This window comes from Entelurus aequoreus, linkage group LG18 (genome assembly GCF_033978785.1).
Source record: "Entelurus aequoreus isolate RoL-2023_Sb linkage group LG18, RoL_Eaeq_v1.1, whole genome shotgun sequence".
NCBI classification, from domain to species: Eukaryota; Metazoa; Chordata; class Actinopteri; order Syngnathiformes; family Syngnathidae; genus Entelurus; species Entelurus aequoreus.
In genome coordinates this window covers 5,970,623-5,993,400 of record NC_084748.1, presented here as the reverse complement: position 1 = coordinate 5,993,400, position 22,778 = coordinate 5,970,623, and the positions used below count along the sequence as shown (strand labels likewise).

General features: G+C 42.5%; 1 protein-coding gene across 1 annotated transcript; it reads right to left on the bottom strand.

Moving 5' to 3' along the window:
* Positions 1 to 843: 843 nt before the first annotated feature.
* LOC133633731 (hexokinase-1-like) lies at positions 844 to 21,045 on the bottom strand. The gene is made up of 17 exons (XM_062026388.1): positions 20,889 to 21,045; positions 15,751 to 15,899; positions 11,654 to 11,773; positions 11,466 to 11,561; positions 11,296 to 11,395; positions 10,970 to 11,153; positions 8,525 to 8,680; positions 8,223 to 8,456; positions 7,839 to 8,143; positions 7,035 to 7,183; positions 6,782 to 6,901; positions 6,582 to 6,677; positions 5,396 to 5,495; positions 5,143 to 5,326; positions 4,909 to 5,064; positions 3,906 to 4,139; positions 844 to 1,888 (listed from the first exon to the last, which is right to left on the bottom strand). Exons 1-17 carry the CDS (start codon positions 21,028 to 21,030, stop codon positions 1,738 to 1,740), a joined length of 2,676 nt encoding a protein of 891 aa, XP_061882372.1. The 5' UTR covers positions 21,031 to 21,045; the 3' UTR covers positions 844 to 1,737.
* Between the last annotated feature and the right edge of the window lie 1,733 nt (positions 21,046 to 22,778).

Below are 22,778 nucleotides of genomic sequence, written 5' to 3'. Positions count from 1 at the left end.
ACCACAGAACCCTTTTCCACTTTGCATCAGTTCGTCTGAGACGGCGGCGTTTCTGGGTGTTGTTGACAACTGGCTTTGGCTTTGCATAGTAGAGTTTTAACCTGCACTTACACATGCAGCGGCCAACTGCAGTTGCTGACGATGGTTTTCTGAAGTGTTCCTGAGCCCATGTGGTGATATCCGTTACACACTGATGTCGCTTTTTGATGCAGTACCGCCTGAGGGATCGAAGGTCACGAGCCGCTTACGTGCAGTGATTTCTCCAGATTCTCTGAACCTTTTGATGACATTACAGGCTAAATTCCTTGCAATAGTTGGTTGAGAAATGTCGTTCATAAACAGTTGGACAATTTGCTCAGGCATTTGTTGACAAAGTGGTGACCCTCGCCCCGTCCTTGTTTGTGAATGACTGAGCATTTCATGGAAGCTGCTTTTATACCCAATCATGGCACCCACCCGTTCCCATTAGCCTGTTCACCCGTGGGATGTTCCAAATAAGTGTTTGATGAGCATTCCTCAACTTTTTTGAAACATGTTGCAGGCGTCAAATTCCAATTGAGCTAATATTTGCAAAAAATAACAAAGTTTACCAGTTGGAACATTAAATATCTCGTCTTTGCAGTCTATTCAATTGAATATAGGTCGAAAAGGATTTGCAAATCATTGTATTTTGTTTTTATATACCAAATTACAAAACGTGCCAACTTCACTGGTTTTGGGTTTTGGATCTTCAAACACTACGAGCTACCACTGTACTTATGTTCCTCACTAATTATGGATTCACTGCGGTGGTCATGTGCCTGTGCAGCGGTTAGAAAAAGGGACAGCAGACGGAGCTCCACAACAAAATATAATTTAATCATGAACTGACTTTCACGGTGTCCATCACAACTCTATACCCATGTGAAACAAACAGAAAGACCCCCGGGTCTGAGTGTAAGGCATGCAGTCTCCACGGAGCTTTGGACATTGAAAGCTTACAGGTCGGACACACGTACACTCTTGTCACAAATACACGATAAAGCGCTCGCGGTATTGTTCCACTTCTCCCCGGGCCCGTTAAGCATGGATTGATCACGACAACAAAGCTTAGTAGTTCACAAGTAGTTCTAAAGTTTACGCTAACTCTTCCGCCGGAGGACTCGAACACGTGAGGTACATGGACAGACACACGACAGCGGGTCAGAAACGTACAGTAGCACGTGATGTCATGAGGAGGAATCCAACAGCCGTGACTCGTGCGTTCAAGCCTCTGCAGCGTGCTACCTGTAAAAACGGCTATGTTGGTTCGGCGAGGACGACATCCGGCGTTTGGAAGTTACACGGGAACGCCGCGGCCATATACCTCTCGTATAAAAAGTGCAGGTGTTTTCTTGTGTCAGCGGTGTAAAATGCTAATGACCTCTGGGATCCAAAGTGGCCTCAGCTATATAAATACAGTCATATATTTGCCTCCATATAAAAATAAAATTAGCAATACACAAATATTACATGGCTAAGGAGGTTAGATCCGATTGGGACAAAGCACAAACATGAACGCAAGAAAGCTGCTGGTGCAGTAGAAATAAATACTTAGCAGTGGCTGCGAGTTGGCTGTGCTTTGTAAGCACGCCACCCTGACTGTAGGGGGTGCAGAGGTGGAGTCACGGCTGTTAGGCTTAGGCGGGGTGGTTTTGCGGCGGGTGGAAGGTGGCGATGGCGCAGCGGGTCGATATCCTCCGAGGCGAGGCGAGCGTCTCAGTGCTGCTGAGCCTCCAACTCCCTCTGGCGGCAGCCCACCGCCGTGATGAGGGCGGCTCCCTTCCCGCTACCGTCCTCCGACAGCAGGAAGTTGACGTCGCATTTGGGGGAAAGTTCCTTCACCGTTTGATGGAAGATCCGCGAGAAACTGTTGAAGGAAGATGCATTGGAAGTTTTCTTGCAATAATGCGTCTTAGTTCTTAAATGTACCGTATTTTACGGACTATAAGGCGCACTTGAAGTGAAGTGAATTATATTTATATAGCGCTTTTCTCTAGTGACTCAAAGCGCTTTACATAGTGAAACCCAATATCTAAGTTACAATTAAACCAGTGTGGGTGGCACTGGGAGCAGGTGGGTAAAGTGTCTTGCCCAAGGACACAACGGCAGTGACTAGGATGGCGAAAGCGGGAATCGAACCTGGAAACCTCAAGTTGCTGGCACGGCCACTCTACCAACCGCCCCACTTAAAGTCCTTTTTTTTCTCTCAAAACTCGACAGTGCGCCTCACCTGGAGTCAAACCTTTGCTTGCATGCAGAACGGCCCCAGGCCTATGAACATGAACACTACATCAACACACCCAAGACAATGGGCATATACACACACACACCCCCTCCCCCACCCCACGCCTTCACCACCGCTTGATACCTCTTCGGGGTGATGGACGGCTGGCAGCGCGCCATAGCAGCAGTTGACCTCCAGGGCCCCAACTCCCCCACCCTCTGTTGCGAGTTGTCGTGATTAAATGTAACATGTTTATGTGTGCATGGCATGAATGTTTTTTCCCACTCCAGACTAGGCCCCCTTAGGAGTTCAGTCTAGATTGTATTTTTTTACTAATTTTCTTCCCCAGCATTTTACCTTTTTCCTACCTTTTACGGGGCGCCTCGTGGCGACCTATCAGCGTTCCTGTTCTGTAACACTGTACACTGTTTGTTTGTCTAATTTTGAACGGGTTTGTGCTGAACACATAGTTTCGTTGTACTTGTTGCAATGACAATAAAGACCTATCCCTATCCTATAACCCGGTGCGCCTAATGTAAGGAATAATTCCTGTTTTGCTGACCGACAACCAGTAGATGGCAGTCAAACATAAGAGAAACGTGTAGACTGCAATATGATGGCAATGTGACTCAAGTAAACAACACCAACATTTTATATGTTCCATTGAAAATATAGAACATTACACACGGCGCTGAAAAAATCTATGAAAATGTTTTAGTACGACTTTGGTAAGCTATGAAACCGCACCGCTTGATGGATTGTCGGCGCATTAAACATAGGAGTATTATTATGGTGTGTGTATAAGGTAAGACATATTATCCGGCGTTTTGTTTCGCAATATTATGCAAAATCAACTTTTCTTACCTACTGGTACCTGCTGATCTGTATTTGGGATCTGCAAAAATCCTGAAAAATTGTGGGCGTCCACTTTTGTAGTCCGTGCCGACACCGTAGTCGATAAGCTTCTTCTTTTTCTCTATCTTCTTGTTATGGGACATTCATCCTCCGCTGTTGCCATTTCTAATATAAAGTAGTGTAAAGTTCTTACTTATATCTGTCAGTAAACTCGCCATCAAAACGCTAAAACATACCGGTGTAGTGAATTTACATTATTCACCCAACGAACTTTAGTTATTAGAGAGTTTTTCATGGGACACATCCGGATGAGGAGATGCTGCTCCGTTATTGATTGAAGTAAAGTCTGACTGTCATTAAAACAGTTAGCGCCATCTTTCGACACTTCTTCCACTCCCGTCCTTGCACACTACACCGCTACAACAAAGATGACGGGGGGAAGACGCTGTCGAAGGTGAGCCACGTAAATAAGACCGCCCACAAAACGGTGCATCCGGAAGCGACTGTCAGAAAGCGACTTGAAGATGGTCTGTAAAACATCATTTATGCAACATTTTGACCAAAGAACCACCATTACATGTTATGTAGACCACAAGGAAGTCTTTTACATTTAGAAAATGTATTATATAATATGACTCCTTTAATGCGCCCTATAATCCGATGCGCCTTATATATGAAAAAAGATCGAAAATAGACCATTCATCGGCAGTGCGCCTTATAACCCGGTGCGCCCTATGGTCCGGAAAATACGGTACTCCTCTCGTATAAAGATGCTCATCTGTTCACGGATTTAACAATAACTTACTGTGGATGCAGCTTGTAGAGCGTTCCGTCCACACCCACGGTCACATCCAGGTGGTCCAGTTTTCGGTTCTCGCGGATCTTGTCCACCACCGCGGCCATGCCGGCCCCGCAGATCTGTGCGGCGCGGCGGGACACGGTGCCGCACACCTCCTTGACAATGATACTGTCGTCACAGGTGCTGTCCAGACCCAGCTGCTGCAGGATCGCTCTGACCTGCAACAGCGCCAGACGATCGCTGTGCGAGGGGGACATGTCAGAGGTCAGCTAACAGCAGGAGAGTCACCGGATCCCTCACAGCTGTTGCCAGAGGCCAAGGTAGGCTTGAGCAGTCAGACACTGCATCACCCTCTTATTTTTTGGGTGTATTCTACTGCATATTTAAATAATTTATAGACTTTATATTCTATATACTGTAATTATTTTACCGGTCTTAAGCTTTTGTGTCTAAATGTAAAGTGAGGACTTTTTTTACATAAAGCTACTTAATGACTATTTCAAATGTATTGGCAAATATGTTCCTTTTTACAGTATACTGGTTCTTATTATTATATTAAACATTTAAAAACACCATTTAATACACATTAAGATAAGGCTGAGTTTAAGAGGGTTATTTTTCAATCATCATACCGGTTAATATAGTTATATTTGAAACTATAAAACTTAAGACTCTTTGACTTGTAGAAAATGTTTACAGCTCAGTTGTTTCCTGTTAGCTTTGCTGTACAGCTCTTGTTTCAATGTTTCATTAGCCGCTAAGCTACGGTACAGTCCATCCAGCCAAGAGGAAACCACCTGTGCCTACAGTGAGCTCAAAACTAAGATTAACGTTGGCAGACTCTTTAAAGGGTTGGCAGAGAGCTTTGGTTGTCATGCTTTAGCATCTTTAACCTGCCAAGAGTTGGAAACTTAGCAAGAACCCTTGGATCGCAATGGCACGTGGTCGTAAACGAGCAACTCACAGGAGACACAAGGTGACACAAAGCTAATTTTTAGAACTTACTCACCTCTCGATCTGAGACAGGAACTTGGTCTCAAAGATGCCTCTGGTCTTCAGCGTTTCAGATATTTGTCCCCGGAACAGGAATCCACGTTTGGTCAGATCAATCAAAATCTGCCTGACAATCTCTCCAAGGTACATGCCACTGCACATTTTCTCATACCTAAGGAGACCAGGAAGAAAAACCGATGAGGAAACCTTGACGTGAAAATGTTACTGTAATACTGAAAAGCATCCTGACCGTTGTTTGCCTTCGTTGAGCGAGTTCTCATCCACCGCCTGGTCGTACGTGGTCCTGATATCATCCAAGCATCCATTGTCTCCAAATGCTCCCCATTCCATGTTGACGCACATACGACCTTGGTTTCCCTCCACGATCTCAATATTCTTTGTCTCCTCCATGTAACATGCGTTACTACCCGTCCCTGAGGGGAGACCAAACCAGTTTACCTCCTCCTTGGCCTCACCTCCCACAAGTCCTTTCCTTTACATACCTGCAATCAGGCCAACTTCACAGGTGGGTTCCTCGTACGCGCAGGTCATCATGGTGCCAACTGTGTCGTTGACTATAGCAACCACATCCAACTCAAATTCCTGAGGGAGAAAACGACAGCAGAGGATACTTCAAAGGCTGCTGAAAGATGATCACCTTTTCATCTTCCACAAGTAGACAAGAAGCATGCGTTAGATTTTGTCTTTGTGCTACTGGACTGACTATGCATTTGTTTGAATAGGTATAATACAGTCTCTGTCACAAAAAATCACAAAAACCCAAATCTTCCCAAAGTTTTAGATTGTTGCTGATGTTCAACCCAAAACAACATTTGTACACCACACACTAGATGCAGCCAACACTAGACACAACCTGTTTCCCAATCCGACCAAAAACCAAGGAGCACCCTTGTCTCCGCAGCGGTTACCGTATTCCCCGGTAAAAGACCCCACACTGCAGGCTCAGACGTCGGGTGGTGGGTTAGGACATGCTAACACAACAGTTGCCACACTTCTCTGCGCCTTGGCACCGTGTTACCTTGCACTTAACGACTAACAGTCACCCAATACTTACTGGCTCCTCCATCTAGAAGGGTGAAACTACTGTTAGAGAATGAGAAATGATGACATTCGAACTATTAGTCACACGCTAATCAGGAAGTGTCTTTTCTCTAAGTTGTATGTGGCAGACATGTAGGAAGCATGGTGGAAATGGTTGTTCAGCGGAATACTGTGATAAAGATGTGTTTAGAGTGTGTACTTTATGAGGCGGGTTAACTAAACGTATAGAAATCACCAGAAAACTACAGACAGATTGAATTGTCTGAGTTGTTTGGTTGATTAAAACTTGTCAAGGATTTCATTTATTCAGGATGTTTGCAGGAGTTAAACTGTTAGGTATGAAGGGGATCACACTATAGTTATTAACGACATGCGGTACATTCAAAAGTGCAGCTGAAACCAGTCACAATCATGATGGTACTTCAGTAAAGTTGTTCTGTCTTTTTTAAAACATGAATTGATTGATACCAAGTCTAGTATGGTATTTGTACATTTGTTGTACAATACAAAACAAGACAATTCATCTAATTAAGGAAAATTAACTTTTTTGTCTCACTCTGGAGTTATGGAAAATAGTTGGAAGAATGAATACAGTAAAAAATACTGACTGATTTATTCACTAATCACCTCTTTCCTCTTGATGGCATCCCTCAGAAGCTCCACCACATCTTCGCCCTCACAGTCTGTCGCTTTGAAGCCTTTGGTCCAGGTCACAAGTATTCCCTGACAACCGCAGAACATTGTTATCCATTGTCCCAGGACCACGCTCTAAACTATGTTATACTATCAAGCCATAAACAGTCTTGGATGTTTTCTAGGGAACTCACTGCATCTAGACTGGTCTGATGACAAGGGAAGGAGAAAGTAAAACCCAGAGGTAGACGAGCGCTTTTCATTCCCATGTAGTCCAGAAAGTCAGAGATGCAGTGCACAATGTGGTCAAAGAGCTGCAAAAAGATGATTCACACAAAACTTTGAGTCTTTCCTTACTTGAGGTTTTTAAATCACTAGTAGTTGCCACAGTTCTATTCCAGAATAACTCCAATTTTGAATGCGAGGAAACTATATCTAATCTCTTACCTCCTCGCCTGTGCCCTGCATGACTTCTATGGGAATGGCGTAGATTTTGTTATGCATCTCCACTGATCGCCTCTTCCCGCTGCGAATCTTGACCAGGAGGACACGGAAATTTGTCCCTCCAAGGTCCAGAGCTAGGAAATCTCCATTCTCTGTATTGCAAGGAAATTGTTCTTCATTGTAACGGTTTCGTTTTTCAGAAATCATTCCTGACATGTAGGGATGGGTACCATTCACAGCTGCATATGTTGCATTTGCAAGTAAGCATTCATTTCAGTTTGTCCTAGGTGTGTTTCCGTAGTCAGGAATTAGTCTATGCCATTAAGTTAAAAATGCCAGCCTTATCCTTTGTTGAGTCCTACAAAGTGTTTATAATGTAAGTATTGTACTTATTGCACACCAGCTGTTTGATTGTAACATGCATCTTAGTTGAAGTTTTTATCACATTTGGAGGTGTTGAAATGCTAACTTTGCTAACCAGCAGCATGTACTGTATATGCCATATCCAATGTAAATTTGCGCATTTTTAAAAGTAGAGCCTCACTTCCGAGCGCTTTCTACCAGGCATGCTTGATTTGTTGGCATGGAAAATTGCAACATTACTTAGAGACAGTCCACTCTTTAACCGGTGTCGAGTCTGCAACCTGTAGTGAAAAATGCCAACGTTTGGGTGAGTCGGTATCCGGTAGCTCCGACGGAATTCGGCTGCTACCTATAAAAGTAACAAATTCAGCACCCATCCCTACTCTTGTGACTTGTAATTGAAAGATTGACGCTGGTTCATCATCGCAACCGCAAGTGAGTCACCTGTTCCATCTGGTGTACTTCGGACATATGTGGGCAACATTTTGACGGTCGCTTCCTTGTGGGTGTCCTTCTTGAGGCCTCTTTCAATCTCCACCCGCATCCGCTTCTTCACCTCCAGCAGTTGGGCCTTGCTGAGACGGAACTCGGCCATGGTCTGCTGGATCTGTCGAGACTGCTCCGTCAGGCGGTACGCCACCGCTGTCACCATGGCGGCGCCCTTAGCACTGCCGCTCTCCGACAGCAGGAAGCGGACGTCCGAGTCTGGGACCAAGCGACGCACCGTCTTGTGCAGACGGCGGGCGTACCTGTTTACAGAGGAGATCACGTCATCGTGAGGCTTGGTTATTTCGCTGCAATCCAAACTCTTCTTGTGTTTTCTCTTACTGTGGATGCATCTTGTAGAGGGACCCGTCAATGCCCACAGTGGTGCGCAGGCGAGCAACGCCCTTGTTCTCTTTAAGGCGAGAGAGAATGCCCCCCAGTGTCGCAGAGATAAGATTTGCCGAGCGAAATGAGACAATGGTGCACACGTGCTGCACGGCCAGACAGTCTTCATCCGAGGGCTCCACCCCGAGCCTCGTTAGGATTTCCATGCACTTCTTTAGCCCTTCTTTAGTCCTGATGGAGGAAGAGTCATCACCTTCACTCACACAAGTTGTGTGCATGAGAAATCAAATTTCACTCACTTTTCAATGGCAGAAACATGCTTGGTCTCAATCTTCCCTTTTGTCAGGAGCTCAGGGGTTATCCGGCCCTCAAACAGCAGACCCTCTTTGGCCATCTTGACCAGAATGAGTCGCACCAGCTCTCCCATGTACATGCCACTGGCCATCTTTTCAAAGCTAAGCAGAAACAAATACATTTGGCTTTGACATGAGTCATTGCAATGGGATGCAAGTATACTTAGTCATTTGTATTTGTCCTTCAAACAGCCTCCTAAGGAGGAAGGCAAATAACATCCTATTGAACTTACGAGGGGTCATATAAGCCACATTTTGGATCGTATCGCGGTTTTATCACATGCTACCTCAGTAGAAGCATTTAAGTCCCATCTTAGAACTCATTTGTATATTCTAGCCTTTAAATAGACCCCCCCTTTTAGACCAGTTGATCTGCCGTCTCTTTTCTGCTCTGCACCCCTCTCCTGCGTGGAGTGGTTATCAGGTGACCGCAGATGAGGCGCTAACTGTTCAAAGTCGGGACCCTGGGGTGGACCACTCCTCTGTGCATCAGTCTGCGAGGCTGACTTGTCTCCATTCAAGATGATCCCCTGCTGGCCCTACTATGGACTGGACTGTCACATTATTAACTAGATGCACTCAACATCCATTGCACTGGTCGCCCGAGGGGGGTCCCCACATCTGCGGTTCCCTCCGAGATTTCTCATTGTGCCCACTGGGTTGAATTTTTTCTTGCCCTGATGTGGGATCTGAGCCAAGGATGTTGTTGTGGCTTGTGCATCCCTTTGAGACATTCGTGATTAAGGGCTACGTAAGTAAACTTTGATTGATTGATGTGTACCCAACGTTTTCCGTTCGGTGTGCCTTGTTGTTCTTTTTACCACCCCAGTATACCATTAATCCACTGGTACCATTTATCAGTTGTGGTTCTTACAAAACAATCTTGTAAAGTAAAACTAAAATACTCAAGCTCTGGCCCATGAATTACTATAAACAACCGATCGGAAGCGAGGCTAAGACGACAAATCTGCCCTCGTCCTGCATTAGCGCCCCGCCGGTTCGGTATTTAGGTGACATTTAAATGCGAAAAAAGGGTTACTATTATGCTTTTGCCAAATACTTTAAATTGAAACATCTCAAAAACCATTTTATGACAGGGCAAAAATGTTTTAGCAATATTTGAGAGTTTTTAAAAAAATAATAGTTCCTTATTGCGCATTTCTATGGGTAATGAAAACGCAGATACTGTGAGTTTTTGCCCTGGCTGAGTTTTTAAATGTTAAATGACGGAAGTAAGTATGAAGTAAATACTGCAGTGATAAGTTGTAGCCGTGTATACCATTGAGAAATGTTTCAGGAGACCAGAGTGTGTGAGTGTGTGCCTTAAAAATGAGGCGACTGTTGCCAAGTCACGTGCTACATCAGCAAGGTAGACAAGCATTGGCTGCAGTTCGCAGGAGTGACGACAGCCATTGTTGAATGCATGTTATCGCTAGTTAATAAATGATTGAACGTGCTTTTGTGGCTGTGTCTCCATTTGTCCACAAACGTGCTGTAGGATTAGTTTAAGATCCTGACTTCCGCGTACACCTTAAGCACATCATTCGGCGTTGCACGCAAACACCGGAGTCTACGTTGTATGCAATGTAAATTCGTATGGATAACAGAACATGAATCCTCTGTTGTACTGTTGCTGTCAGTCATCTTATGAAGGAAAAGTGGGGGGTATCGTTAAAACCGTGAATCATGCTGATTGTATTGTACCATATGTCCCGGCTGAAATCTGCGTTCAAAGAACTCTGGCTTATCAGTGATTCCCAGAGCCCAAAAAAAGTCTGGGGGCTTCAGAGCATTTTCTATTCGGGCTCCAGTACTCTGGAATGCCCTACCGGTAACAGTTAGATGCTACCTCAGTAGAAGCATTTAAGTCCCATTTTAAAAGTAATTTGTATACTCTTGCCTTTAAATAGACCCCTTTTTAGACCAGTTGATCTGCTGTCTGTCTTTTCTGCTATGCCCCCCTATCCTGCGTGGAGAGGTTATCAGGTGAACACAGATCAATCAGCCTCCATGGAGGAGGCGCTAGCTGTTTTAATTCGGGGCCGAGGGTGGACGACTCCTTATGCATCAATGACGTCTCGGTGTCCCGACTTGTCTACATGCAAGAGGATTTCCTGCTGGCCCCACTATGGACTGGACTCTCACATTAATAACCGTATCCACTCGGCATCTATTGCCCCGTTTAACCGGGGGGGCGGGGGGGTCTGCTGTCCCTTCCAGCGTTTCTCATTGTTACCATTGGGTTCAGTTTTTTCTTGCCCTGATGTGGGATCTGAGCCAAGGATGTCGTTGTGGCTTGTGCAGCCCTTTGAGACACTCGTGATTAAGGGCTTTATAAGTAAACTTTGATTGATTGAATCCCTGTCAGAGAAAAGAAAAACAGAATCTCACAGCTGCTTTCCTGGGTTGAGGGATCCCCTGTCGATCTCTCGATCAAATTCTGTGCGAATGTCCTCTAAAGAGCCGTCGTCCCCAAAAGACCCCCACTCGGTGTTGATGCACATCCGACCCTCGTCGCCCTCCACCTGGTCGATGTGACGCATCTCTTCCATGTAGCAGGCATTGGTTCCTGTGCCTGAAAAGGGTTAGAACAGAGTAGAGAGGGATCAGTGGAGCTGCAGAACCCTCATCCTAGTTGAGCATAGAACTGTTTGCATCCCACATAAGGATTAGCGCTCGTGCTACTTTCTGTCCTCAGTCGAACAATCCAGGCTTACCAATGATGATGCCCACTTCACAGCGCTGATCATCAAATCCGCACGTCATCATGGTGCCGACGGTGTCGTTCACCACGGCCATGATGTCTGCGTCGTAGTCCTGAGAAACACCAAGACGTTTAACTCAACAATGGATGCCACTTTCATTTTCAGCGATCAGTGAAACTCACCCCTCGTTTCTTAATTGCCTTGTTGAGGAGTTTCACAACATCCATGCCTTCCACGCCACTGGCTTTAAACTTTTTTGTCCATGTCAGTAAAACAGCCTGTAAATGAATCGTTATATTAAAGTCAGATTTGTCTACGGACTCCACAATTTTCAGATTTGAAAAGTTGCAACTTGAGCTGATATGTTTACCTCATCCAGTTTAGTTTGGGCGCAGGGAAAAGAGAATGTAAATCCAACCGGCAGCTTCTTGTCCTTAATTTTCTGTTTCTCCATAAAGTCCCCGAGGCATTCTGCCACATGGTCGAAGAGCTGCGGACAAAAGCACGTTTACAATACGAGGTGGTAATAAAACACAACAAGACTTGCTTGTTTGTCTACTGGCAGTAATGCAATAATCGTCTTTGCACGTTAATCTCCCAGCATTATGTAATAAAGATGCCAGACCTCCGGCATGAGCATTTCCTATTATTGTTTGTAGTACAAAACCCATGTGGTGATATCCTTTACAGACCGATGTCGCTTTTTGATGCAGTACCGCCTGAGGGATCAAAGGTCCGTAATATCATGGTTGAGTTTTTCCTTGCCCTAATGTGGGGTCTGAACCGAGGATGTCGTTGTGGCTTGTGCAGCCCTTTGAGACACTTGTGATTTAGGGCTATATAAATAAACATTGATTGATTGATTGATCATCACTTACGTGCAGTGATTTCTCCAGATTCTCTGAACCTGTTGATGACATTACGGAGCGTAGATGGTGAAATCCCTAAATTCCTTGCAATAGCTGGTTGAGAAATGTTGTTCTTAAACGGTTGGACAATTTGCTCAAGCATTTTGTTGACAAAAGTGGTGACCCTTGCCCCGTCCTTGTTTGTGAATGATTTCATGGAAGCTGCTTTCATACCCAATCATGGCACCCACCTGTTCCCAATTACATACTTGCCAACCTTGAGAACTCCGAATTCGGGAGATGGGTGAGGTAGCGGGGGGTGTATATAATATTTTCAAGTATTTCTTATATATATATATAAATATATAAACCGTTCACGAATGAGTATATCCGTTCGGCCACCGTGTTCAATGGAGAAGTCTGATCTACAAAATTTGCAAGCAGCATACCTCTTCCCCTTCGAGCTGTCCTGGATGAACTTAAATTACCTTTGTCCAATCATTTTGGAACTTGCAAGCGTACTTCGTCTTCTTACTCGTCGTCGCCATGTCTCTCCTTCGTTTTTCTGCTTCGTCTCTGTTACGTTTTTGGACATTACTACTTGCCGTAGTTTTGAAGCAATGCATGATGGGAATCCGGATGTTGTGTGTCTGTGTATTAACATGCCGGCTGGAATAAACACATGCTGAGAAATAGCTCTGTGCCTGCCTACTTTATGGGTTATAGATAAACCTATGGATAACGGAGACATATATAATAGTCTCCTTTTCAGGTGAGAGAGGACGCTAAAGGCAGTACCTTTAAGGCACGCCCCCAATATTGTTGTCCGGGTGGAAATCGGGAGAAATTCGGGAGAATGGTTGACCCGGGAGATTTTCGGGAGGGGCACTGAAATTCGGGAGTCTCCCGGGAAAATCGGGAGGTTTGGCAAGTATGCAATTAGCCTGCTCACCTGTGGGATGTTCCAAATAACTTTCTCAGTCTTTTTTGCCACTTGTGCCAGCTTTTTTGAAACATGTTGCAGGCGTCAAATTCCAAATGAGCTAATATTTGCAAAAAATCATAAAAGTCTTCCAGTTTGAACGTTAAGTATTTTGTCTTTGAAGTCTATTCCATTGAATATACAGTAGGTTGACAAGGATTTGCAAATCATTGTATTTTGTTTTTATTTACCATTTACACAACGTGCCTGTAACTTAAACCACACACAAGTGTTGGACAATCTCCACTGTGACGGCAGAAAGACATCTTTCCCTATAGTTTTTTTTTGCTGTGAAACAACCTCGGTTGTTTATTAACCAGTTCATATATCACGTTACTTGTTGAAGACAGCTGTGGTTTCATGGAAGTGCATCTGTCGCTATCCGTTCTGTGGAAGTCGTGCTGCGAGCCGGCCGTACAGAACCGGAGCGTCTCTTGTGTTTTTGGTGATCACGTTACAACTCGGCCACCAGCTGCTGTCCGCAAGTTCACTGGAGGTCGCGGATGTGACGTGGCTCCTCGCAGAGCTGTGTTGTGGGGTTTTTTTTAATGAGCATTTGGCTGAAGCTTGTTGAGAGAACCCTGTCTCAGTGTTGCGTAACAAGACCAGAGTATGTGGTAATTACCTGCGTCTAAGCTAGTGCTTCTCAATTTTTTTCTGTTACGCCTCCCCTAGGAGGAAGAAAACAATACACGCCCTCTTCCCCGACTGTAAACAGTATCATTTGTCTATAAAATTGTTATAAGTACACCTCTGCGTAACATTCTAGCTGTGTTAACATTAAAGAACAATAGATCAACTTACAACAAACAATAACTATATTACCAATGTTATTAGTCTGTAATAGACAATTTACACCCCTGCGCATGCTTTGAGGTCCAAGAACCAGCTCCGGCTCGTGGTGCCCAAGACGAGACTTAAAACCAAGGGAGACAGGGCCTTCTCTGTGGTCGGCCCTAAGCTCTGGACCACTCTGCCCCTCCATGTTCCAACTGCTCCCACAGTTGAGTGTTTTAAGTCTCGTCTTAAGACTCACTTTTATTCTTTGGCTTTTAACACTACGTGAGTTGTGTGGTCCTCTGTGTTTTTAAATTTTTGATTTCTATTTATTGTTTTAATTGGTTTTACCCTTTAAAATTGTTTTTAATCATATTTATTTTTATATTGGTTTTATATTTATGATTTTTTTGTTTTTATTCAGTCATTAATGGAGCTAAGGATAATATTTGAATATTGTTTTTAATATTGTTGTGCAGCACTTTGGAAACATTTCTGCTGTTTAAATGTGCTATACAAATAAAGTGGATTGGATTGATTGGATTATAAAGTGCATCAATTTGCCTGAAATTAAAAGAAAAATAAATCTTTATTTATTTGACCGACTTGAACCATTTGATATTTAAAAAAAAAATCTAATTAAACTCAATTAATAATACTCAAATGAATTAAGAACATTATCTCAGGAGCACAATAAATCAAACACTTACCTACAAAACAAAAATTAATACACTAATTTGTGCTGTTTGTTTTTAATCAAAATGAGGAAGTCAGGATTAATGGCTACAATAAGCTTTTTTTGTAATGCAGAGGTTTTCGAAGCAGGGTTTGATGCATGATACTGATAAAGCATCACACACTCTCTCCCCCCCACCCACCCCCATTTGAGAAGATCTGGTTAAGTTAGTCAACTTTCGATAAAACCAGTGTTCCCCATGCATTCGTATATTAATAATACATTTTGGGCCACCACAAATAACTGCGTTTGCAAGTGTTTTACAAATGTATCCTTTTTTGAAAAGATTTGGCATTCCAAGAAGGTAACTCTCAGCATAGTGCTGCCCTCTCCTGGCAATCATGTACCACTAAACATTGACCAAGTTCGTTTTCGAGTGAGAGTTTGAGGTTTGACGCAACAGGCTTCCATAGCAAGTCGGCGTACAATGCAGAGCAGTTGACTGGTCTAATAGTACAAAAGTAAGCAGTCTGTATGTGTTTCCACAGTCTGAAGAATGAATTAATCTGCTCTTTTGTGTCAATTTTGTACCGTTAAACGTTTGTAGGAGTTCAAAATGATCGCTGCACTAGTTCTGACCAATCTAAGTCTAAGACTATATCTGACCAGTCCAAGACTAGATCAGACCAATCTAAGTCTAAGACTCCATCTGACCAATCTAAGTTCTAAGACTGGGTCTGACCAATCTAAGTCTAATACTCGATCTAACCAATCTAAGTCTAAGACTAGTTTTGACCAGTCTAAGACTATATCTAACCAGTCTTAAGTCTATGATCATGAACTGATGAAGTCTACTCGGATGAGAGGCCAAACGTCTTTTAAGACAAACCAACCGGTCCAGTTGTGATCGATGGAATGCCCTGAGACTACAATGACTAGATCTATGAGAACCTTCATAGACACAGCCAATAATTCAAATTAAATGACCTTGCCGCTACTGATAGATTGCTGTTCTGTTGGAAACACTGGAGAAGGTGCTTTCAGGGATCAGGGGATGACTTTGTTGAGTCAGAATCCAGACAATGTTCGATTACCATATTGGTCGCAAGAACAGGAAGAAGGTTTTGTTGTGGTGATGAGGACACTTCAATCAGAAGATCTTAATTAACAAAACACGTGTTCACCTGTGTCCCACTTCCATGGATGATGTTGTCTGGGGTGTCATAGGACTGGCTTTCCATTTGGACCGGTTGCTTTTTGTCCTGGGTCACCTTGACCCGCAGGATCCGGAAGTTGGATCCGCCGAGGTCCAGAGCAATGAAATCCCCCTTTTCTGTCAGAATGAGAACGTTGCAGATGGTGGAAAGCAAGCCAGGGTAAGAATAAACTTTGTGTTTTTTGTGGTGCCCTCCGTTTCCGGTTGAACCCATTCGAGACCAAAACCTCTATCGTCACTGGTCACATGATAGAACAGTTGTAGTCGGAGCAGTATCGTGTCTGTCATTGCAGCCTTTGGAAGGGTCTGTCAACTCTGCCCTTTGCGTGTGCCATCAAGCCGCGGTACCCCGGAGCTATTTTTAATGCGGGTGGCGAGGACATATTGCAGCAAGTGCAAGGCTTATCCTGTGCAAACTCTCACTCCCAACAGTTTTTCGTGTCGCCCTTACAAAGAAAGTTTGTTTCGTTGACTCAGAACTCGCCGTGATATCGGCGAGGTCAGGAGTTGGCGCAGACGCCAGCCTGCCAAAAACAACAGTGACCACAAAGAGGCTCGTGTCGCCGGCGCCGCGCTCGCACATCAGCACATTTTTTGCAAGCGGGTAGACGCGGGGTGAACCGGCGTGCGCTTGCACGGACGCGTGACTGTGCGCCTGCAGTGCACTCGCACAATGTAGTAGAGGGTGAAGGTGATGACTTTGTAAAACTCTTTTTTTTTATCATCAGCTGCGGATGGGTTCACATTTGAACCGAGAATCCGTACCGGTACTCAACGGTACCAATTTCCGGTACTGTTTCGGTAATGTGTAATCGTTAATGCTAATCAGTAGCGTGTCAGTGGCAAAGCCAATGTATATTAGCGTCAAGCTAGCGCATTTTTGGAAGAGTAGAGCCTTACTTAACTCACATTTCTGAGTCTCATATGACAATAAGTCGCCGTTCTAAGTCCAAGACGTGAGATGGCAGTAGTGTATGGTTTATGTTGTTTTGTTCGTTCAGCCTTTGCTGTCTGTCGTGCCCTACAAAGTGTTAATACGGTAAGTATTGTTCGTGTCACGCACCAGGTCATGCATCTTATTTGTGAGTTGTTTTTAACAAATTGGAAGTTGTTAAAATTACCATGTGTAATCGCTAATGCTACTCAGTAGCGTGTCAGTAGCAAAGCTAATGTGTATTAGCATCAAGCTAGCGCATTTTTGGAAAAAAGGAGCCTTACTTAACTTACGTTGGAGCGTTTTTTTAGTCAATTCCTTTGTTGGGGTTGGGTTCACATTTGAACCGGGAATCCACACCGGTACTAAACAGTACCAATTTTCGGTACTGTTGCGTGTGTGTTAGTAAATGCACGTTTTTGTTCATAATAAAGTATAATTTTGTCTTGCAACCTTTTATGCTAACTTTATCTTGTTTTGTTATCACATTTCTGAGTCTCATTTGCGAGTATGACACCAAGTCGCAGTTCTAAGTCCAAGACGTGAGATGGCAGTAGTGTATGGTTTATGTTGTTTTGTTCGTTCAGCCTTTGCTGTCTGTCGTGCCCTACAATGTGTTGATACGATAAGTATTGTACGTGTTACGCACCAGCTCGTGCATCTTATTTGTGAGTTGTTTTTAACAAATTGGAAGTTGCTAAAATTACCATGTGTAATCGCTAATGCTAATCAGTAGCATGTCAGTGGCAAAGCCAATGTATATTAGCATTAAGCTAGCGCATTTTTGGAAAAGTAGAGTCTTACTTAACTTACGTTGGAGTGTTTTTTTTGGTCAATTTCTTTGTTGGGGATGGGTTTACATTTGAACCGGGAATTCATACAACAGTACCAATTTTCGGTACTGTTGCGTGTGTGTTAGTAAATGCACGTTTTTGTTCATAATAAAATATAATTTTGTCTTGCAACCTTTTATGCTAACTTTATCTTGTTTTGTTATCACATTTCCGAGTCTCATTTGCGAGTATGACACCAAGTCGCAGTTCTAAGTCCAAGACGTGAGATGGCAGTAGTGTATGGTTTATGTTGTTTTGTTCGTTCAGCCTTTGCTGTCTGTTGTGCCCTACAAAGTGTTGATACGGTAAGTATTGTACGTGTTACGCACCAGCTCGTGCATCTTATTTGTGAGTTGTTTTTAACAAATTGGAAGTTGTTAAAATTACCATGTGTAATCGCTAATGCTACTCAGTAGCGTGTCAGTAGCAAAGCTAATGTGTATTAGCATCAAGCTAGCGCATTTTTGGAAAAAAGGAGCCTTACTTAACTTACGTTGGAGCGTTTTTTTTAGTCAATTTCTATGTTGGGGTTGGGTTCACATTTGAACCGGGAATCCACACCGGTACTAAACAGTACCAATTTTCGGTACTGTTGCGTGTGTGTTAGTAAATGCACGTTTTTGTTCATAATAAAATATAATTTTGTCTTGCAACCTTTTATGCTAACTTTATCTTGTTTTGTTATCACATTTCCGAGTCTCATTTGCAAGTATGACACCAAGTCGCAGTTCTAAGTCCAAGACGTGAGATGGCAGTAGTGTATGGTTTATGTTGTTTTGTTCGTTCAGCCTTTGCTGTCTGTTGTGCCCTACAAAGTGTTGATACGGTAAGTATTGTACGTGTTACGCACCAGCTCGTGCATCTTATTTGTGAGTTGTTTTTAACAAATTGGAAGTTGTTAAAATTACCATGTGTAATCGCTAATGCTAATCAGTAGCGTGTCAGTGGCAAAGCCAATGTATATTAGCATTAAGCTAGCGCATTTTTGGAAAAGTAGAGCCTTACTTAACTTACGTTGGAGTGGTTTTTTTGGTCAATTTCTTTGTTGGGGATGGGTTTACATTTGAACCGGGAATTCATACAACAGTACCAATTTTTGGTACTGTTCTGTATGTGTTAGTCAATGCACGTTTTGGTTCATAATAAAATATAATTTTGTTTTGCAACATTTATGCAAACTTTATCTTGTTTTGTTATCACATTTCTGAGTCTCATTTGCGAGTATGACACCAAGTCGCAGTTCTAAGTCCAAGACGTGAGATGGCAGTAGTGTATGGTTTATGTTGTTTTGTTCGTTCAGCCTTTGCTGTCTGTTGTGCCCTACAAAGTGTTAATACGGTAAGAATTGTTCGTGTTACGCACCAGCTCGTGCATCTTATTTGTGAGTTGTTTTTAACTAATTTGAAGTTGCTAAAATTACCATGTGTAATCGCTAATGCTAATCAGTAGCATGTCAGTGGCAAAGCCAATGTATATTAGCATTAAGCTAGCGCATTTTTGGAAAAGTAGAGCCTTACTTAACTTACGTTGGAGTGTTTTTTTTTGGTCAATTTCTTTGTTGGGGATGGGTTTACATTTGAACCGGGAATTCATACAACAGTACCAATTTTCGGTACTGTTGCGTGTGTGTTAGTAAATGCACGTTTTTGTTCATAATAAAGTATAATTTTGTTTTGCAACCTTTTATGCTAACTTTATCTTGTTTTGTTATCACATTTCTGAGTCTCATTTGCGAGTATGACACCAAGTCGCAGTTCTAAGTCCAAGACGTGAGATGGCAGTAGTGTATGATTTATGTTGTTTTGTTCGTTCAGCCTTTGCTGTCTGTTGTGCCCTACAAAGTGTTAATACGGTAAGAATTGTTCGTGTTACGCACCAGCTCGTGCATCTTATTTGTGAGTTGTTTTTAACAAATTGGAAGTTGCTAAAATTACCATGTGTAATCGCTAATGCTAATCAGTAGCATGTCAGTGGCAAAGCCAACGTATATTAGCATTAAGCTAGCGCATTTTTGGAAAAGTAGAGTCTTACTTAACTTACGTTGGAGTGTTTTTTTTGGTCAATTTCTTTGTTGGGAATTCATACAACAGTACCAATTTTCGGTACTGTTGCGTGTGTGTTAGTAAATGCACGTTTTTGTTCATAATAAAGTATAATTTTGTCTTGCAACCTTTTATGTTAACTTTATCTTGTTTTGTTATCACATTTCCGAGTCTCATTTGCGAGTATGACACCAAGTCGCAGTTCTAAGTCCAAGACGTGAGATGGCAGTAGTGTATGGTTTATGTTGTTTTGTTCGTTCAGCCTTTGCTGTCTGTTGTGCCCTACAAAGTGTTGATACGATAAGTATTGTACGTGTTACGCACCAGCTCGTGCATCTTATTTGTGAGTTGTTTTTAACAAATTGGAAGTTGCTAAAATTACCATGTGTAATCGCTAATGCTAATCAGTAGCATGTCAGTGGCAAAGCCAATGTATATTAGCATTAAGCTAGCGCATTTTTGGAAAAGTAGAGCCTTACTTAACTTACGTTGGAGTGTTTTTTTTGGTCAATTTCTTTGTTGGGGATGGGTTTACATTTGAACCGGGAATTCATACAACAGTACCAATTTTCGGTACTGTTCTGTGTGTGTTAGTAAATGCACGTTTTTGTTCATAATAAAATATGATTTTGTCTTGCAACCTTTTATGCTAACTTTATCTTGTTTTGTTATCACATTTCCGAGTCTCATTTGCAAGTATGACACCAAGTCGCAGTTCTAAGTCCAAGACGTGAGATGGCAGTAGTGTATGATTTATGTTGTTTTGTTCGTTCAGCCTTTGCTGTCTGTTGTGCCCTACAAAGTGTTAATACGGTAAGAATTGTTCGTGTCACGCACCAGCTCGTGCATCTTATTTGTGAGTTGTTTTTAACAACTTGGAAGTTGTTAAAATTACCATGTGTAATCGCTAATGCTAATCAGTAGCGTGTCGGTGGCAAAGCCAATGTATATTAGCATTAAGCTAGCGCATTTTTGGAAAAGTAGAGCCTTACTTAACTTACGTTGGAGCGTTTTTTTGGGGGGGGGATTCATTACCTGAAGGTACACTCAAAGTTCCAAATAACGCGGTCGTTGGGGTCCATAAAATATTCCCGAGAATATTCGAAAAAGCTATTATTGTACACATGTTATCAAAGTAGTCCTTCTTGGTTCTGATTATTGCATTGCTTATTTTGTTACATAATAAAATGAGAGATCTATTTTTATTTTCCTAATACTGCATTACGTGAAGAGCAACGGTAACACACAAAAACATCCTTTTAACAATCAATGTCTGTTTTTTCCTCGTGGACTCTACCTGATCCGTCCGGGATGGACCTGACGAAGGTGGGCAACATTTTGACGGTGGCGGTGGGGTTGGTGTCGTGGCCCAGCCCGTCCACCATCTCCCGGCGGAATCGGTTCATGACATCCTTCAGCGTGTCATCGGAGAACCTCATGGAGTAGAGGTACTTGTCGATCTGAGGACGCAAACACACGTTAGCCGCGGCCGGTCCGTTCCGCCCCTCGCCGCTCGGGGGCGGCAGAGACAAGGGTCACGTGTGAATGGTCGCTTATTGCGTATAAGTGACACAAATTGGGAGGAAAAGAATATGATTAAAAGCCAAAATGTCCCTGTCAGGTTCAAACACTGATTACATCTATTAAACAAGACAAGATGCAAGGAATTAAACAGAGACAGAATTACATTTGGCTCAATGAAGAGAAACGTCTGGACTGTACTCTTTGTACAGTTCCACCACGCTCTGACGAAAGATTGTACGCCTCCTCTTTTATTTGGACTTTCCCTGATTACATGGCAACAGCTGTTTCTAAGGGAGGGGGGTCATAAACAGTCATCGCCTTTGTTACAAACAGTTCAAAGACAAGGTCGTAAAAGAGTTCAAAGAAGAGGTTGCCTTGAGGGGAGTCTGGTCCTGCTTCCTCTCCGCTTTGTAGTTCTCGGGTCAAGACGAAATCTTTCTGTGGATTACAATACATCAAAGAAACAGAACACCTTCATGTTGCTTCCCATCCTACACAGTGGAGTTTTACAAGCCTTCTTCTTGGTAGAATCAAAGACAGCTTGTGTCTTCTCGCCGGGAGTCATGGCAACACAAAGTTTTGTGATCATTTAGAAACAATTATTCTGACAGTCCCGTTGTGGGAATATTTCAGCTTCAAATCGGATGGGCAATATGAGCCCATCAACAAGAGAAAATGTCGTATTCACGTGATGGCAATAAACAAAAAGACAACGTCCGACCTAATTTTTCCAAATTGAATAAAAAAGAAAAATAACTTTAAGGTGTTTAATATTTCCATCCATCCATTTTTTACCGCTACTTCCCTTCGGGGTCGCAGGGGGCGCTGGAGCCTATCTCAGCTACAATCGGGCGGAAGGCGGGGTACACCCTGGACAAGTCGCCACCTCATCGCAGTTGAATATTTATTTAGGTTAAATTTTTGCTTACACGGAAGAGTCAATTGTATTATTTGTTTATTTTATTGTGTGTATTTAATTTTTTTTTTTTTTTTTTTTTTTTTTTTTACATAAATAAATCCAATCATGTGTGCTTACGGACTGTATCCCTGCAGGATGTATTGATCTATATTGATATAGAATGTATATATTGTGTTTTTTATGTTGATTTCATAAAAATATATATATATATATATTTTTTTTTTTTTTTTTTTTTTTTTAATTCTTGTAGGGCCCGGTACCAATCGGTCCGCGGACCGGTACTGGGCCGCGGCCCGGTGGTTGGGGACCACTGTTGTTATGAGTTATTGACCTATTTAAGGCTCCAATGACTTCACATCAAATATTCAATTCATATTGGAAAATATTGCATAGTTTGTGTTTTTCTTACGAAAGAGCGTTTTGACAAAAAGGGCATAAAACATAAAAACAAATCTGAAGTTGATCTATTTTTATATTGATATTTAAGCATTGAAAGTAAAAACAAAATTAATATATGACTGATTTTTGGGTCCCTGGGACCTTCTGTGTTCACCAATTATTTATTCTGCTGCAGCTGTTACATATACTGTAATATTGTACATGGTAATTGGGATTTATTATATTGTATATATTATATAAAAATATAATATGTCAGTATATATTATATTCTGTATATATAATATGTAAATATTACATATGTTATATTTTATATTGCTACTATGGTACATTTTTAGTCTACTTTAT

What these genes read in the sequence shown, in the direction of transcription:
- LOC133633731 (XM_062026388.1), bottom strand. Translation starts at nt 21,030, where the DNA reads ATGAGGTTCTCCGATGACACGCTGAAGGATGTCATGAACCGATTCCGC. An exon ending in CTCAACCCAGGAAAGCAGCT is followed by an intron (nt 8,681 to 10,969) that starts GTGAGATTCTGT and finishes GTTTCTGCTTAG; the next exon opens with CTTTGAAAAGATGGCCAGTG. An exon ending in CATGTTTCTGCCATTGAAAA is followed by an intron (nt 8,457 to 8,524) that starts GTGAGTGAAATT and finishes TTCCTCCATCAG; the next exon opens with GACTAAAGAAGGGCTAAAGA.